The sequence below is a fragment of the Girardinichthys multiradiatus genome, chromosome 23, assembly GCF_021462225.1.
Source record: "Girardinichthys multiradiatus isolate DD_20200921_A chromosome 23, DD_fGirMul_XY1, whole genome shotgun sequence".
Taxonomy (NCBI): Eukaryota; Metazoa; Chordata; class Actinopteri; order Cyprinodontiformes; family Goodeidae; genus Girardinichthys; species Girardinichthys multiradiatus.
The window spans coordinates 44,834,207-44,853,603 of NC_061815.1; the positions used below are offsets into that span (position 1 = coordinate 44,834,207).

Consider the following 19,397-nt stretch of genomic DNA (forward strand, 5'->3'; position numbering starts at 1 on the left):
AACCAACATCCTAACATGCACCAAAAATATCTGCTTTGCACATTCAAGAAGCAGCTTCTGAGCAGCATCAACATCAGAACTGTGTGATTAGCACAGGAACTCACCCAGAGTCCTCACAAAGAAGTTCTTGAATTCATCTGTATCCGTTGTGTCATCTTTAGAGCTAAATAAAAGATTTGTGACATTAAGTTATGTAAACCACATTATATGTTAAAAAAAAACCACTCAATTCATTAATTAGATGTTAATTTACTGATTTAATAAAACCAAAAAGTAAATCAGCCAGCCTTAGTTTAGACACATCTCCTTATTTTTGTCAGTATTTGTAGACATTGTCCCACATGCTGTAGGTTTTTTTACATGACATTTTTTTCAATAAACATGGCGTCCTTCACCTCCCAAACCTTCTCTCAATTTGCAACAGTACGAGCTATAATGTTTATATGAAAAGAATAATTCTAACAACTGAAAATGAAACAAATATTTATTAACTAAATCGAGGAATAAAAACTCCTAATCTAAACTTTTACATAATTTAGAACTGCAGTTGGATGCCTCTTCCAGCAGATGGCAGCCTTTATAAAACTAAAGAGGACCACAGTAAAACTGTTGCTGTATTTTTACATTGTTTTTTACTCTGGTATCTTTAACATCTTTGCACTTGCACCAGAATTCACCTTTCAGGCATAAATCTTCCTCGATATTTTTACTATTATGGGACTTCTAGCTCTGTTTCAGGACTTAGCACTTAGATCATTCTCATCTGTGTTCGGTGAGAGCATCTTCTGCCGTGAGTCTCTGTCCAACTGGCTAAATATTATATAACTTCATAACACTTGGAATATAATAGCCGACAATTATTGCACTCAAAATACTCCTTTGTGATATGAATATTGCACACAATGATATTGCGATGACGATTTATTCGCAGTATATGGTGCAGCCCTAATCTGAATGCACCACCAGACCTTAGCAACATTTTGCTTTGGGCAGATGAGACCATGGCAGAGATGTTTGACTGTGTTGCACAGAATTTCAGCACAAACATCTCATAGCAACTGTTAGACACGGCGATGGAGGGCTGATGATTTGGGCTTGTTTTACAGCTACAGGACCTGATCACCTAGTAGTCACAGAATTAACCATAAACTCTTCTGTACGCAAATGTAGTGTTAAATGTGAATCTGTGCAACAGCTGAAGCTTGGTCTAAACTGGGTCAGCAATAGGTCAACGATCCAAACCACAGCAGCAAATCTACAACAAAAATAGATTGAAGTGCAGTGATGGGACCTTCAGAGAGCTCAGGAGAAGCAAACATTTGCAAACCTCAATGAACCAAAGCAGGGTTGTAGAGAAGATTGGGTCAAAACTGTGAGAGACAGGAAAGAGTGACTTATTTCTGCTGAGGGTGTTTCTGAAAGGCTACACAATCAAATGGGGTGTACTTAGTTTTTTAAACAAAGCATTCCAAACATTTTGGCTTCATTTTTGTTTAATAAATAATGACAGAATGGAATCTGTTTTCTACACATTCGGTTGTATTTCAGTGATTTTATGACCAGATATAGAGCAGATCCGTTTTATTCTATCATGATGAGTGAAACCCCAAAATAAAAACAAAGTGGACTTTCATCTTCTTGTTACTGTGTTTTAATTCATTACCGATTAGAGAGAACCACCTCTTCAATCTGGACCACGGGACCCGTTACCGGGTGCAGCGTCACCACCTCCCTCAGCTTAACCTTCAGATTGTTCTGAGCACATTTCTGAAGACCAACTTTTCCCCCTGGAAACGATGCAACAGGCCAACCCAAACACACCTGAACGACACAGGAAAAACGACTTAGAAGGTTTCACAGCTGAACAGTATTTCTAGAGGCTCTTTAAGTCCAATTCCATCACTTATCAAGGTGAACATTCAAGCTTCTCCTGCAGAGTATTAATTAACATGCTTCTAAATCATGCTTTTGTGCTGAAAATTATAGTTTCCCTCCCTCATTACAAGAATGTAAATGTTAATTTGCCTTAAAGAACCACAATAATGTCTTAGAGCCTCAAGGGAAGAGAATGTGGAAATAAAGCAAAATACCAACTTATGTTATTTGTGTTAAATAGTAAACTTAACTATTGGGATTTTATCTTCTAAATATGTAAAGAACAAACTAAAAAAGACACGATTTTACTTTCTAAAGCTACAAAACCAAAATTATGAGTTCTTTCGTTACAGCCAAAAATAATAGAACTGGCAGCAGTAAAAGTAACACAGAAACATACCAAGAAGGTTTCCAACTTTTAAAGACCTTCAAGACATTAAAATAGAAAACAGCTGTTCTCAGGTATTTTCCTGAACTTCTAAGAACCGTTCTAGGCTTATTTAAAAGAGGACAGAAAGACGGAGTTCACCTCTTGTTGCCCCGACGGACTCGTCAGCAGGACTGGTCTCCCGATACAAACACCGGCCGGCTTCATAGAACTGAGGCTCAGCTGGGCTAAAGTCCATCGGCAACTTTTTGGTGTTTTGTCATCGGCTGTGAGGTAAACAAAAAGAAAAAACGTTGAGGAACAGAGAAAATGTACGTTTTTTTATTAAGACATCTAGAGACTTCTTCCACAGTTAGGATGGTCAATATTTAGAGCTGCATGTTATAAATTAAAGACATTTTAATATCAGTAATTGCTGCAAGAAAGTCAATACTGTCCAGAAAATGTAAAACAAGGTAAATGATTTCTATGCATTAGATTTACTCATCACAGAGTTTCAGGAATAATCCACAGTGCTGTCAGTTTGGATTCAGGAAGATAAGCAAGTTTATGAAGAACTGCTCCATATCAAACACCAAGCCATCATCTCACCCAGCTAGAGAGCAACCATTCTAACCAGTACATCTAAAATAAGAATATCACTGAAATGTTTATTTATTCAGTAATTTTGTGAAACATACGATATTGTTTGCCCAAGGACTGGTGGAGACCCGGGCCGCGATTCGGCACCGACAAGTGGGAATAGCCAAAGATGGATGGATGAATATGATATTGTGTCATTACACACAGAGTACACACAATGTTTATTTCTGTTCATTTTGATGGTCATGGCTTACAGCTCATGAAAATATGAAAGTCACTCTCTGAAAGTAGTCGCTGACCCAGTGATTTTTTTTGGATGTGTGAGGAGCCAAATCCTGCTGGAAAATGAAATCAGCATCTTCTTAAAGCTTGTCAGCATCCTGGTAAACATCTGCCCTAACTTTGGACTTGGCAAACCATAGTGGTTTAACGTGGATCAAATCTATCACTGACTGTTGAAACTGGATCTAAAGCAGCTTGGATTGTGTCTCTCTTTACTCTCCTCCAGACTCTGGGATGTTGATTTCTGAATGAAATGCAAACCTACAGGGGTTGGACAATGAAACTGAAACACCTGGTTTTAGACCACAATAATTTATTAGTATGGTATAGGGCCTCCTTTTGCGGCCAATACAGCATCAATTCGTCTTGGGAATGACATATACAAGTCCTGCACAGTGGTCAGAGGGATTTTAAGCCATTCTTCTTGCAGGATAGTGGCCAGGTCACTACGTGATACTGATGGAGGAAAACGTTTCCTGACTCGCTCCTCCAAAACACCCCAAAGTGGCTCAATAATATTTAGATCTGGTGACTGTGCAGGCCATGGGAGATGTTCAACTTCACTTTCATGTTCATCAAACCAATCTTTCACCAGTCTTGCTGTGTGTATTGGTGCATTGTCATCCTGATACACGGCACCGCCTTCAGGATACAATGTTTGAACCATTGGATGCACATGGTCCTCAAGAATGGTTCGGTAGTCCTTGGCCCATCTAGCACAAGTATTGGGCCAAGGGAATGCCATGATATGGCAGCCCAAACCATCATGGATCCACCCCCATGCTTCACTCTGGGCATGCAACAGTCTGGGTGGTACGCTTCTTTGGGGCTTCTCCACATCGTAACTCTTCCAGATGTGGGGAAAACAGTAAAGGTGGACTCATCAGAGAACAATACATGTTTCACATTGTCCACAGCCCAAGATTTGTGCTCCTTGCACCATTGAAACCGACGTTTGGCATTGGCATGAGTGACCAAAGGTTTGGCTATAGCAGCCCGGCCGTGTATATTGACCCTGTGGAGCTCCCGACGGACAGTTCTGGTGGAAACAGGAGAGTTGAGGTGAACATTTAATTCTGCTGAGATTTGGGCAGCCGTGGTTTTATGTTTTTTGGATACAATCCGGGTTAACACCAGAACATCCCTTTCAGACAGCTTCCTCTTGCGTCCACAATTAATCCTGTTGGATGTGGTTCATCCTTCTTGGTGGTATGCTGACATTACCCTGGATACTGTGGCTCTTGATGCATCACAAAGACTTGCTGTCTTGGTCACAGATGCGCCAGCAAGACGTGCACCAACAATTTGTCCTCTTTTGAACTCTGGTATGTCACCCATAATGTTGTGTGCATTTCAATATTTTGAGCAAAACTGTGCTCTTACCCTGCTAATTGAACCTTCACACTCTGCTCTTACTGGTGCAATGTGCAATCAATGAAGACTGGCTACCAGGCTGGTCCAATTTAGCCATGAAACCTCCCACACTAAAATGACAGGTGTTTCAGTTTCATTGTCCAACCCCTGTGGCTTTCATCTGAAATAAGGACTGTGAACCACTAAGCCACAGTCCAGTTTCTTTTATCCTTAGCCTCGGTAAGCTGCTTCTGACATTATGTCTGCTTCAGGAGGGGCTTAACACCAGGAATGTGACAGCTGTAGTCCGTGTCTTGGATACGTCTGTATGTGCTAGCTCTTAAGGCTGTGACTCCAGCTGCTGCCTTAATCTTGTGAATCTCCCCCAAACTCATTTGAATGGGCTTTGCTTCACAATCTTCTCAAGGCAGCCGTTAGCCTTGGTGCTTGGACACCTTTTCTACCACATTTTTCCTTCTACTTAACTTTCCTTTAATACACTTGAACACACCACTCTGAACAGCCAGCTTCTTTCTCAATTACCTTTTTTGTTGTTTTTTTTATCAAAAATGTTTTTTTTAATTTGTCCTATTTAATATTCTAATTATCTGACAAAGTGAATTTTGGATTGTGATTTTGGATTTAAAATGTAATAAGACGGTACAAAACTTTTCGATTAGGTTATAATTTAGTGACTAATACTTTTTTACATAAAGCACAGGTAATAACTGATGCCTTTTCATGCCTGTGCAAACACATTAATGCTCACATCATCATGTGCTGTTCTGTGTATTTTTAGGAGGCAATCTAAAGTTATTATTGCTGGTTATAACATTATTTTTTACTTTATGTACAGCCCTTTGGTCAACATTGCAGTTGTTTTTGGATGTACCATGGCAATAAAACGAAATTCATTGAATATGATCTAATTTTTCATTATTGTCTTTTACTTGTTTTATAATTATAAATACTTATAATTACTACTGTTTTTATGGCTCTATATCTTTATTCTCATACATATTGGAGCTGTTACGTTGTACCAGACAATGGAAAAAGTTGATCTTAAATTCATTATTATTAATATTTCTGGAACTTTGACGTGTTAATCACATAGGTACAACCTAAATAAAACTGAAACAGCTTTTACTTGTGACAGACAGGCTTAAAACAAAGGATGTCATGTTGGGTTTGTGTTATCCATGCCGTTTTTCATAGAAGAACAGATTATTCTTCCACAGGACCAGCTGGAGGATCATCTATCAGCACCACAGAACAAAAGTTTCACAAACTTTAGTTAAGAGTCTGAACAGTGGTCCAAATTCTCACCGTTTTCAATGAAATCTATAACAGAGAATGAGTTGCAGTCGGAACTTCTGCTTCTTCCTCCATCCAGTCCAGATGTTTGCAGATTGCAGGACTCATCCTTCTGTCCCAGTGAATTATCCCCCTCACTCGGTCTTTTTGATTTGCTTTTATTCTTCTTGGAGGACATGATCACCTTGGAGATATTCTCCACGTGAAAGTGGAAACGCGTGTAAACATAAAGCGCAGCCGTAAACTTCCTGGTTAAAGTGTAGCCTCGCCTCCTTTTACTCTAACGTCACTAAAATACTGGACCAGTGATTTACTGCAGTCGTGGTCGTTTCCAAATGTGTGAACAAACAGATTTAATAATACAAAAAATGGTTTCCTATTAATAAAGAACACTTTTATACATCTATTAGGAAGTGGAATGGATCCACCTCGAAAAATAATGCGAAACTCTATTGAAATATGTGATTATTTAAGCTTTTCTTTGTCTTTGACTTTTTAAAAACTAAAATATAACTTGTTAAAGGTGTTGAAAACACCTTTGACCTACAGCCTTAGATTCGGTATGTTTCTAATACCACATGCAGCTTTATTTTCTGTACTTTTCAACAGTTATTTTGGATTTTTGGCTAGCTTGTTTATGCTACTCAGTAAGGAGCGCTTCAGCCAAAATTCAAAACATTACTTTTTGTTAATTTATTTCAGAGCCGAATTTTAAAATATTATTTCAAGGATATTTAACAGCAAATTTAGTAGTATATTAGTAAAACGACGATAATTGACAGGATCAGTTACAGACATATAGGTTAGCCGGGGCTAACGTCTTCATGCGCCTTTGAACTGATCATTACGGTATTTATGCAATATCCGGTTTGGACTTTATGTAACTGTACTGATCATGATGCTAACATGCCGGTGTTGAAGTGAAGATATTTACTTTATAAACAGTCGTTCTTCTAGTTTTCTGGAAGATGGCCGCCTGTGCCTTCCTGTCCAGACTGTCCCCGCTGCTCAGAGAGCGGTTCGGCTGTAAAGTTCGGGCCTTGTCGTGCGCTGTCACCTGCTCTCAGCTCCACAAAGTGGAGGGACCCGGAGGTTTGACAGGGAAAGTGGACCGGTTCGGTGGAGTGACCGTTAACCTAGCTGAGGTCGGACTGCCGGCGGATATAAGCGAAAATGCATTCAGCAGTTTGCTGCAAGGTTTGTTGTCAGAATTCATCTGCAGCTAAAACATGTCTTATAAACTCACATATTATTAAAATGACGTGTCAGTGATAGTTTGGTAATGGCTTATTCTCTCACTAAATCTTCTTTAAAAGCTATTGTCACTTCTATTCTTCAAATGTTAACGAATAAATGGAAATTGCTTGAATTTACCTCACCTTATGGATATAGCAAAAACGTACAGCAAAATATCTCAATTGAATTCACTTTACATGACAAAGAGGTCCAATCCAATTCCAGTATGGTCCAAACTGAATCCACATCAGTTCAACATATTCTAGTGCAGTCCAATCATAGAATCCGCTTCAGATCTAATTACAATCAATCTATTTTAATACAGCAGAGTCAAATTCAGCTCCTCTTAAAATGCCAACAGGGAAAAAGTTGCCTACGAAAGCCCACCCTGTTGGATCAAGCCACTGACTTTGCAGCAGTCAAAGCAAGCATGAGGCGACTGTGGAGAAGAACTGCTCCCTTTTAACAGGAGCAAATCTGCAAGGACCAGCTGAAGGTTGAGAGGACGGAAAAAATTGTCTCCTTTACTTTGATGCCCCAGAATCAAATCTGCTGCCACCAATTGCATTTAAGTCACCTTATTAGTAAATAGAGTCCATGTGTGTAAAATCTATTTTCAGTGAAGGCCTCAAGTTTGTTAAAAAAAATATTAATGAACAACCAGCATCATTTAGACCACAGCAAGTTACAAATGTAAGACAGAAACAGTTAAACGGGTGTGAATACCTTTTGTAAGACACTGCTGGTGTTGAAAGGACATTTTAATTTGAATAAATGTTTAAGAGCTTGCGGATTGTTGGTAATGCCTGATGTCTGAACTCTACAGACTCTTTAGTCCAGTGGAAAGCCGATGGGAAGATGGCGGTGTGGCTGCAAGTTCCTATCTCACTGAGTCGATGCGCCGCTGCAGCAGCGGCTCACGGCTTCACCTTCCATCATGCCAAAAGCGATCACGCCATGCTGGCTCTGTGGATGGGAGAAGGAGAAAGCAGACTGCCGGGGTTTGCTACTCATCAGGTTGGAGTGGCAGGTAGGGTTTTATGCCCTGAAACAATTTTTGTTGTTGGAATAAATCAACAGTTTCATATCTGAAATAACGTTGATAGGGAACAGTGGCGGTTCTAGACCAAATTGGCAGTGGTTTTTTTTTTTTTTGGTTTTTTTTCATGGGGGCACAGGACAAATAAAGGAAGCAAAAAATGGGAATATTTCATTGTTTCATATATGAAGTGAGAGAGAGAGCCAAAGTGGCTCTGGAGCTGCAATCTAGCAGAATAAAACTGTGATCCTATCTCAATAAGGCTGAAGCTAAAAGTGCAACACCTTTGTTTTTAATTAATTGTTAAAATAAAACTGTAAAGGTAAAAAATGAGAAAGTTTAGGAAAATTTAGGATCGTGCCTTCAGTACCGGGCTCATAACAAGGGCACTGGCCTCTGCTGGCCCTGTCTAAAACTGCCCATGATAAGGAAATCTTATGTCAAGGCGCACATCTTCATCTTTAACAGTTTTCTAATGACTTTTCTAAGCCATGGAAAAGAGGAAATTCTACAATCTACTCAAAAACGAATCTTCAGATTTTTTTTTAATCGTATTTTTCACAATCCACTTTAATCTGTGATCTCAAGCTTTTCTGGTTCATAGACTGCAACCAACTGTGATAGAGCCACCACATCCCAGAAATGGGTTAGTGTTGTTTTTTTTATCATGTCATTTTAGCATTTACAAATAATAATTTTAAGGGATGGTTGATAGTTTTGTGATCATCCAGCAGAGGGCAGAGTGACTTTAATTTATTTACTGAAGGGTAGATGCACAAAGCATGTCAGAACATGTCCAGAGCATCCTCTTCGAATAGAAATCCCTGTTTTGTTGCCAAAAACTGTTTCCAACAAAACAAAAGTGATGTTTTAAATATGAAACAACACTAAATGAATCATAAATTCAATGATTTGCATATCTGGGTTCTTACTTCTTGTCTTGGTGTTTAGAAAGCAGTCCTGCCTTCAAACATGTCTCATTTTAGTGACGAGTTCTAATTTTCTCAGCTCAGTTTCCGTTGTCATCTTCATTGTCTCAAGGTACTCAAGGTGTAAGATAAACGGGTCAAATTCATATCCAAGTAGAAAGAGTCCAGTTCAGTCCAGTTTTATAGTCAGATTTAGTTCAATTCAGGCCAAGCAATCATAAAGTCTGATACAGTAAATCCTTTAATGCCAGTTGGTAATATCTTCAAGTCACGGATTTTGCAGCAGTCCCTCATCCTGAACAAGCATGTGATGACTGTGGAGTGGAGCCACTCTCTTTTGATCGAAACAGACCTGCGAAAGAACCAGAAACCATATGAGGGATGATCTGCCTCAACCAGCTGGGGGTTGGGTGCACAGATAGAAGTCAGAGAAAAACCTCTGAACACTTGACCAGGTGTACTTTCTATGGTTAGAAAAGCAAAGAGAGCACAAAGTTAATGGCAGCAAAATGGCAGCCAGAAAAGAGATACCGAAGACAGAAGCACCAGGAGCATTTTCTGGCTAAGAGAGCAGAGTTAATAACAGCAATATCCTGCATATTGGCTCTGTTCAGGATAGGGATGGTTCCAGTATAACAACTTTCAACGCTAGCCTGCATAATCTGCCAGAGGAAAAGATCAAGTGAGCCTATAATTATTGTAAAACTGAGTATAACTAACATAAAAGCTGTTATTTAAGATATTTTATCACGCATTTCAGCAACAATTCCCTCTTCTAGGTCCTCATTCAGGTCTAACTAAAGTTGCCTACATTTTCTTTCTACGGGACTTAGAATCCTTTTCACTCATACTGTAATTCTTCTTTTCATTCCTGTCTCTGGGGTTGAGGCCTACTTAATGATAGCCTCTCTGAACAGAAACCAGGCCTCCTCCTCCCGCATCACATGGCACAAGCATAGCGGATGACATCAATTTCCACTTGCAAGTCCAAGTCGGGCTTTTAGGACAACCCATCCATCTTTACATGCGTGGGACATTCATTCACCGAACAGACAGCGGCCCGTTTTCCTTCCTTCTCCTTCTCCTCCTCAGTCGTCTACACTCAGAGCTGTCATCAGCAGCACATAGCTGCTTCTCTTAGTCACCACCTGCAGGGAAAAAAACCTTTTCAGGCGGGAGAAAAAATGTCAAACATTAAAGTGGGACGCTGACATCATTCAACTACAGTTGAGTCACTCATTCTGTTTAGCTCTAAAAGTATTAAGAGGTTTTTTTCCCATTATTTTCCACAAATTAAATGTGTGTTTGTGTATTCATATTTAACACATAACTTTTAATGTTTTTCACATTAGTTGCTTCTGGGCTTTGCTGTGTAGACGCACCAATCAGCAAATTTACGATATCTGGCTTGAGTAAAGCTTTGGCCCTTACTCCATTGAATGCCTTCAATGAAGAGCATTGAAAACATTTTGCCTGGCATTCCTGCCATGAGTGGTCTTTAATTATTCATTACGGCAGCACACCCAAATCTTAAAGAAAAGAGATGAGGTTCCCCTGATACTGTTTGTCCTTTGTCCCCAGGACCCAAAAAACCAAAATATTCCTAATAAAAATAATAATTAGCTTCCCTCACATCTAGATAGGAGGCACTGTAATATGAGTAAAAGAAGGCATAAAAGAAAACATGAAAATGTCAGTATGTCATTGTTGTCTAGGGCTAAAACAATTAATCGAATTAATTGTGAATAATCAGTTATAAAAATAATCATCAACTAATTTAATAATTAAATAATCATTAACTGGAGTACACAGATTTTAAAACACGGAAACCCACTCAGAGCAGTGTTGGACCATATTTTGCTGAATATTGGACCATTTGTACCACCAGGCGTTATGCCGCCATCGGCCATTTTGTACCCCAGGATAGTCCGCTACTACAAATCCCAGCGGGCACCGCGGCTGATAGGACGGGGGCGTCACAGCGGACTATGTCAGGGCACCGGAGACGCCCACCATGGCTTTTCACGCTGGAAACCAAGACGCGGTTACCACACAACTGGAGCATCACTCTGGAGAAGAAATCCCACATGGACTTTCATTCATTCTCCCCATTGCCCAACGAGAACAAAACTCATAAAAGAGGCTCCGGGAAAAGGAAGGCCCGGAGTTTTCAACTTTACCGATCGAGGACGTGGAATTAACACGTAAACAAAAAACCACAGAGTTTTCAAGGAGACCCAATTTTTCCTCCTTGTTTTTTTGTTCCAGTCGACTAGTGACTAGTGGTCCGTCATATTTTTCACCTCTCTGCCAAGGAGGCCGAAAAGGACGAAGACAGACCGATCTCCTGAGTTTCCACGGACGCATGGAAACTCTCCCCCCCCCCTTCTCTCTCCCTCCGCTCAGAGGAGACAACATCAAGTCAAATCTGTTTTTATTTTTATTTCTTTATTAGAAATAGCTTGGGCAGGATAGAGGAGGATTTTAGGGCCACTTAGTGTCGCCACTTATAGTCTAAAGTGTTTGAAGTGTATTTGCATGCCAAGTGTTATTGAATGTTGATGATCGCTGGACTCTGAAGCCGCCGAGCTTCTCAAGTTGTGTTTTTACTGTGACACCTGAGCGCAGATGCGCTGTAACACTGAACTGCTATAATAACCTCATGGTGAAATTCACCATTTTCTTTGTCTTCAACTTTACTGGTTTTACTGGTTTGCCGCCGAAAGGTTTATGATCCTTTGTCCACTGAGTTTACAACTTTGGGGGAGGGTTTATGACCCTGTGGGTGTGTTACACGGACCTACATTCTGGCGGTCCGCTCCCAAAGCTTCATTCAACACCATATTCCTCTTGTATTTTTGCCATAACTGCTCGTTTGATTTCATCCACACTCAAGGCTGTTTTATCTTGTTTAGTTAGATATTTTACCCTTTTGTGTAGAACTTTGCATGTTTGATTAGGGGAAGATTATTGAATCAGAATAGCGAGGTGGATCAGGCTGTTGATATGATAAATATTCACGTAGATAAAGAGAAGGCGTTTGTGTTTATTTTGTGCAAGAGTGATTTGTCAGTCAAAATAAGGTTAAAGTTTCACACGTTTCAGCAGAAACGGTTGATTAAACAGTGACATCTAATAATAGTTATCAACTATTACTGAGAATTTAATAATTGTAATTATCAAGGGCTTTGAGCCACAATTACATCCCCAGAGGACACCTCTGATTTTGATTCATAAATAAGGATTTTTGGTTAAGAAATTAATTTTCTGAAATTATGATTTTTAATTATAATTCTTGATAAATAGTAATTAATTAATAATCATAATCCCAACAGCAGTAATTAAGCCAAAATGGATGGATGGATGGATCCAAAGCAATGTATAAAAATGTAACCTTTAGACTTTATATTCCCCATTTCACCCTATGGTGGTGATATACATGGATCTACTCTGCATGGTGGAGTCTGAGAGACTCATGAACTGGTCTAATATGACTGAAGCTCACAGGGTTGAGATGTTCACCTTGCAGGAATACCTCACATTTATGAAATCATCCAGAAACTTTCTAGTAAATATTTTCTTACAGCCATTAATTCCTTATTAAGCAGCCTGGATAACGAGGTGTTCCTACCATGTTTAGAATGAATTATTCTGATTTCCTTCTCAAGGTGCGGTCGTTGATGAGTCCGCTGGAAAAGTTCTGGTCGTCCAAGACAAAAACAAGGTAAATTCCTTCGTAGATTATTCTTTATCACCTGTTAGTTCCTCCTTTCCGTTACAGTTTAGTTACAGGAGTGTCCAAAAGCCTTCAGCCTCCTCTTGACAGTATCCTTATATTTTAAAAGTCTTAAGCTCTAGTTCAGTCTTCAGGCTTTCTCCGGCCGATGCTGATTTCTAGCTTTCTTCTAGGTCTTACCTGCTGATTTCAATTTCAATCCCTTCAGATGTTTTTTCACAAGACTTGAACATGTAAAAGAGAGAAAAAATGTGCTTCAGGTTATTTAAAAGAGTTAGGAGTTTTGAATCCAACTGAAGATTTAGAAGTGATCCCTATTTATGCATAAAAACATCTAAACGTGATGCATTTATAGAGTTTTTAGTTTTGAGGCATTTAAGAAACAGAAAAAAATGTTTTTAGTATTTGACCTGCTGATCACTGATTTAGGGAAAATAGGCTGATCCTGATCTCCAGGAAATCCTGCAGCACAGAGTAGTATTCATGTCTTTATTTAGATGCGAATGTTCACCATGACTCAGGCCTTTTAGTTAATTAGTAAGAATAATGAGCCAGAAAATCCCAGATATCCTGTTGCTGCTAAAAATGTCTTGTTTATTCACTGACCTGTGTTGCTTGTTTATCCAAACTGGGGTTGAAAGTCCTCCCAGACATTAGGCTCCTTCAACATCTTTACCAACGTTGCTCCAGACAGCAAACAACTTGCTAACGTGACCTGAATGTGTGCTGCAGTCTCAGGACCCCGTTCCACTGCTCGCCCTGCTTTTCAACTTCAGTTTCAATGGACCTCTTTCAAAATCTTTTCTGCACACCTGTGTGTGTATTTCCATCCTCACAGATAAAATCTCCATTAATGAGGAAGAATCGTCGCAAAATGCTGCTGAAATTAGTCATCCTAAAGTTAATGAGACAGCCAGTAAGAGTTCAAAAACAAGTAGAGTCCCTACTATTCTCCTTACCTTATTTTAATTCATAGGATCTACTGGAAGCAGAGTTTATTTTATATGTATAACATAATAATTTGCTTCTTTCTTGGTATTTATGAAGCACTGCTTGTTACCTTCTACCTGAACTAAACTGTCAGTTTCTGTACCTGTCCTTTTAAGACCTATCCTTCTCCAAATCCTGCTGTGATTGGTCGGCTGATCCTTATTGTACTTCATTAAGGGACAGGCCAAAACAGTTGCTGTCAGACGTTTACATACTCATCAGGTCCATGACTGGCATGTTCATTTTTTTGGCATTTGATGGTTTATTGAACTACATGATTATACAGTGAACAGTTTTAAAGGCTCTAAAAAGAAGTTTGAATGTATTGTTGATTTGGTCACATTCACACAGGCTCAGACATAACCTTACATCCACACAGAGTAGTCAGTTAACCTGACAATCATGTTTTTGGTTAGAAGCTGGAGTACCCAGAGAGAACCCACACATGTAACCTCCATCCAAAAGGAGTCCAGGCTGGGACTCGAACCCGGGACTTTCCTGCTGCAGCGCTATCCACCGTGCAGCCTGGATGTCTACCCACTCTACTTATTGGACATGGTAGTTTCATTTCACCCTGGAAATGAATTAATATGACATTCATGTTGATGATGAGTGGATGTAGACGTCTGACTGCAGCTGTACAGGTCCTTCTCAAAATATTAGCATATTGTGATAAAGTTCATTATTTTCCATAATGTCATGATGAAAATTTAACATTCATATATTTTAGATTCATTGCACACTAACTGAAATATTTCAGGTCTTTTATTGTCTTAATATGGATGATTTTGGCATACAGCTCATGAAAACCCAAAATTCCTATCTCACAAAATTAGCATATCATTAAAAGGGTCTCTAAACGAGCTATGAACCTAATCATCTGAATCAACGAGTTAACTCTAAACACCTGCAAAAGATTCCTGAGGCCTTTAAAACTCCCAGCCTGGTTCATCACTCAAAACCCCAATCATGGGTAAGACTGCTGACCTGACTGCTGTCCAGAAGGCCACTATTGACACCCTCAAGCAAGAGGGTAAGACCCAGAAAGAAATTTCTGAACGAATAGGCTGTTCCCAGAGTGCTGTATCAAGGCACCTCAGTGGGAAGTTTGTGGGAAGGAAAAAGGGTGGCAGAAAACGCTGCACAACGAGAAGAGGTGACCGGACCCTGAGGAAGATTGTGGAGAAGGGCCGATTCTAGACCTTGGGGGACCTGCGGAAGCAGTGGACTGAGTCTGGAGTAGAAACATCCAGAGCCACCGTGCACAGGCGTGTGCAGGAAATGGGCTACAGGTGCCGCATTCCCCAGGTCAAGCCACTTTTGAACCAGAAACAGCGACAGAAGCGCCTGACCTGGGCTACAGAGAAGCAGGACTGGACTGTTGCTCAGTGGTCCAAAGTACTTTTTTTGGATGAAAGCAAATTCTGCATGTCATTCGGAAATCAAGGTGCCAGAGTCTGGAGGAAGACTGGGGAGAAGGAAATGCCAAAATGCCAGAAGTCCAGTGTCAAGTACCCACAGTCAGTGATGGTCTGGGGTGCCGTGTCAGCTGCTGGTGTTGGTCCACTGTGTTTTATCAAGGGCAGGGTCAATGCAGCTAGCTATCAGGAGATTTTGGAGCACTTCATGCTTCCATCTGCTGAAAAGCTTTATGGAGATGAAGATTTCATTTTTCAGCACGACCTGGCACCCGCTCACAGTGCCAAAACCACTGGTAAATGGTTTACTGACCATGGTATCACTGTGCTCAATTGGCCTGCCAACTCTCCTGACCTGAACCCCATAGAGAATCTGTGGGATATTGTGAAGAGAACGTTGAGAGACTCAAGACCCAACACTCTGGATGAGCTAAAGGCCGCTATCGAAGCATCCTGGGCCTCCATAAGATCTCAGCAGTGCCACAGGCTGATTGCCTCCATGCCACGCCGCATTGAAGGAGTCATTTCTGCAAAAGGATTCCCGACCAAGTATTGAGTGCATAACTGTACATGATTATTTGAAGGTTGACGTTTTTTGTATTAAAAACACTTTTCTTTTATTGGTCGGATGAAATATGCTAATTTTGTGAGATAGGAATTTTGGGTTTTCATGAGCTGTATGCCACAATCATCCGTATTAAGACAATAAAAGACCTGAAATATTTCAGTTAGTGTGCAATGAATCTAAAATATATGAATGTTAAATTTTCATCATGACATTATGGAAAATAATGAACTTCATCACAATATGCTAATATTTTGAGAAGGACCTGTATGTAACACCCAAACACAAATTAGATGTCTCCAACTCCTTTCTCTCTAAAGAGCAAATAATGCATCTTATTAGCTCCCAAAGGGAACCTAAAGGTGGGAAAGTTAAGTGCCTGGAAGTGACATTACTGTTTTATCTCTCCTCTTCCTCCTCCTCCTCACTGAGCAGTTTACTGGAAATGAGGGATTTAACAGCCTGGCCCTTTGGCAGTAAAAAGTCCCTATGAGACTGAATGAGTTCATCAAGAGTTTTGAACTTTCTGGAAACAAACTAAGAGATCATAACCGTTACACCAGTGCAAACATCAACTAACTGATCCCCACTTTGTGTGGAATGAAGTGGGGATCCGTGAATGATGTAACAATTGTTTAATCTCCTTTCCTCATAATTTCCTGGTGGGTTTGGCGTAGATGCTTGACCAATGGTCAGCATTTTCTGAGCACCTCTGTGAATTAAATATTCAGCTCAGACACAAACATCCAGTCGGGCAGCACAGAATCCCTTTATTTCTTTCTAACTGCACATTTCAGAAGATACACCAAACACAATGCCTTTTTCAGCTTTACAGGGGGGCAAAAGCTGCAGTGTATTTGTTCTCCTCACAAAAACATAGAACTACAAAAATACACACAGACATCATAATTTAACCAGCAGCATACTGTTATAAAATATCAGTGTGTTGAAGCAGCTTCACCAGTTACTTCGGCCCAGATGCTCCGAGGAGAACCTTTTCCCTTCCTGTGTAAGTATTAGCTCTGGCCTGAACCACTGAGGTCCATCTTTTAAAAGAGGAAAATAAACGTCAAGCATTTATGGAGAGAAGCAGCTGATGCTATGTTGCTGATGGTATCTTTCTGCAAATTCGTTTCAATGACTCGTGTAAAATTTCAGATTTCCTCTCTGATTCCAGACCAAGAACGCCTGGAAGTTTCCTGGCGGTTTGTCTGATCCAGGAGAGAATATCGGTGAGTGTCACACTCAGCAGAGCGAGAAAAAAACAACAAATACTACTACACTACATTTAACTAAATCCTTTAAAATATCACATATACATTAATTTGATTTGTACAAAATAAGGTACATGATGTACCTTGATTCTCCCTCTGGAACCTTTGTAACATTTTAAAAGCAGCGTTAAAAGTATTTACATGATTCCACACAAAAAGCAGCGTCAAACTGGGTTTACACAAAAAATATACAATCAAAATGTACGTCTGTTCCATCTGAACTGCAGGATTAAATGCAGTATAAACATTTTTAATTGTTAGGGTCCTATTTACAATTCTGTGCAGAAGTCTTAACCCTCATTTCCTCATATTTTGCTTCCAAGCAGTTTCATTTACCTGGAATCCCCTAAAGTGACCCAGATTAATGGTTCTTACGTTTTTCTTTGGACTCTGGTTGCTTTTTGCCAATGAGCATGCACAACACAATAGTCTTTGCGTTTGGAGGTTACCAGAAAACCACTCTGAAGCCGAACGGCCAGGAATAGCAGGCCTTCATCACACAGCAGGAGCAGATGGACACCATGTGCTACATCGGAAAGGTCATTAACCTGACAGAGAGAGATGTTTGTGCTCAACAATGTTTACAACATCTGTTCCTCAACAGCCATAGAGACAGGGTCCAATAATTAAATCTGGCAGAGGACAGCATTTTTTCACCATTTCTTTCAACTTTTTTTTTTTCAACTAATAATACAAAGAAAAGTGAGAAACAGATTGGAGAAAAAGGTAGCAGGGATCTTGAGGACACATTTATTCTAACATAAACGAACAGTAAGTGAGAGCAAAATGATGGTTTTCGGGGCTTTTCTCCTTGGTCTTGTGACACAGGAAATACTGTCCATCAACCATTCACCTGGTAGACTACTAAAAGCCCGTCCAAAGCTCGCGGCCCGTTCAGGATGAAAACTATGACACTGAAGTCAGTGTCTGATTAAAAACTTAACCTCTGCCAGTTCGGTTAGGACCAGCTACAGATTCAGAGGCTACAAATCATATATTAACTTCAGCTTGTAAGGACCACCTAACCTACCTTCTAACATTATTTAGTAAAAATGTAACTAAAGGTTGGCATTTTCTGGCAGACAGTTTGCAGGATGTTACTGAGAAACTCCTAAAAAAAAAATCTAAAAGTGAATTTACTTCAACAGTTATTGATATTCTTACTATGAATCTGTCAGTAAGAAAGGTCATTTTCAGGTGTGGGAGGTTAAAGTTACAACAGTTTCAGAGTTGGTATCCTCCACTGTAAACACATTGAAGGTACATGTTTCAATATGTGTAACACGAAATATGTAAATGATACTTTTTGACCTTTTTTAACGGGTATAAGCCTCAATTAACCCCAACGTGAACCCCAGTGACTCGCACCATGATTAGAAGGATTGGATAAAAAGGAGTGAAAACTCTAAGGGAAAGACCTTTAAAAGCCCCAGAGAACAAATGATCAAGACCATTTTTAAGAATATAGTAAAGTAGAAATCAAAGCATAAAGAAATAAGGAGTGGTTTAAAACTTTTGCACATTAATATAAATGTGTAACAAATCTCCCCCAGGTGTCACTGCTGTCCGCGAAGTGTTCGAAGAGACGGGCGTCCGCTCCAAGTTCAGATCCCTGCTCAGCATCCGGCAGCAGCACCAGCACCCCGGCGCCTTTGACATGTCGGACCTGTACATCATCTGCCGGCTGAGCCCGCTCACCTATGACATCAACTTCTGCACTCACGAGTGTCTGCGCTGCGAGTGGCTGCACGTGGGCGAGCTCACCGAGACCAGCAGCACCACGCCCATCACCTCCCGCGTCGCCCGGCTGCTGTTGCACGGCCTGGAGCAGGGCTTCGACAAGATCGACCTCACCATGGAGGAGCTGCCGGCCGTTTATTCTGGGATGTTTTACCAGCTGTACCACAGACAGCTTCCTGCTAAATCATAGTGCTCAGCTGCTGCCTTATGGCCCGCTGCTAAACAAGTTTAAAGACTGGACTGGTTAAAGGTGTTTGGGTACTGCAGGTTCTGTAGTTTTCTCTCTCAGGATTAGGTTCAGTTAGTTGTCACTGGTTGTGGCTGCTGAAACACATTTAGGTGGCTGATATAAAATGTATTATTATTTAATGTATTTTTATTTAAACTCAGTTTATTCAAAGCCTAAATCAGTTAAACAGACCCTGATTTTGCATTAATTTTATGTTACAGATATAAGAGAAAGCTTTAAAAGCTAATTTTCATCTATTCAACGTGAATATTAAAAAGTATGGATGTGTTCCTGCAATATTAAATATGGATTTTACTTTAGCCGTGCTGTTCATGGCTCTACTTGCTTTATGACTGCTCAATGTGGATAAATCCTGGAGTTAAACAGTTAAATATGTGGCGCCGTTTGAAAGTAAAGCTGAATAATATCAGATGGAACAGTCAAATC

The 19,397-nt window shown here is 40.1% G+C and overlaps 2 protein-coding genes and 1 long non-coding RNA gene across 6 annotated transcripts in view; 1 reads left to right on the plus strand and 2 right to left on the minus strand.

The window, feature by feature from the left end:
• The window catches only part of spata5 (spermatogenesis associated 5), a 180,137-nt gene extending 173,270 nt beyond the window's left edge, over positions 1–6,867 (minus strand). For 3 of the 4 annotated variants that reach the window (XM_047352891.1, XM_047352890.1, XM_047352893.1), the window contains exons 1-5: positions 6,729–6,867; positions 5,807–5,990; positions 2,405–2,529; positions 1,664–1,821; positions 105–163 (exon numbers count right to left, since the gene is read on the minus strand). In XM_047352891.1, coding sequence (XP_047208847.1) covers positions 105–163; positions 1,664–1,821; positions 2,405–2,529; positions 5,807–5,972 — 508 coding nt within the window. In that variant the 5' untranslated portion in view covers positions 5,973–5,990; positions 6,729–6,867. The remainder of the gene's footprint in view (positions 1–104; positions 164–1,663; positions 1,822–2,404; positions 2,530–5,806; positions 5,991–6,728) is intronic. The other variant, XM_047352892.1, reaches the window with a different exon arrangement.
• nudt6 (nudix (nucleoside diphosphate linked moiety X)-type motif 6) lies at positions 6,763–19,270 on the plus strand. Its single transcript, XM_047352894.1, has 5 exons — positions 6,763–6,991; positions 7,857–8,060; positions 12,667–12,722; positions 16,885–16,939; positions 18,535–19,270. Exons 1-5 carry the CDS (start codon positions 6,763–6,765, stop codon positions 18,909–18,911), a joined length of 921 nt encoding a protein of 306 aa, XP_047208850.1. The 3' UTR covers positions 18,912–19,270.
• Positions 8,072–16,371, minus strand: LOC124859970. The gene is made up of 3 exons (XR_007036237.1): positions 15,973–16,371; positions 12,630–14,360; positions 8,072–10,162 (listed from the first exon to the last, which is right to left on the minus strand). It is a non-coding gene; the product is annotated as an uncharacterized LOC124859970 (long non-coding RNA).
• Positions 19,271–19,397: the final 127 nt, after the last annotated feature.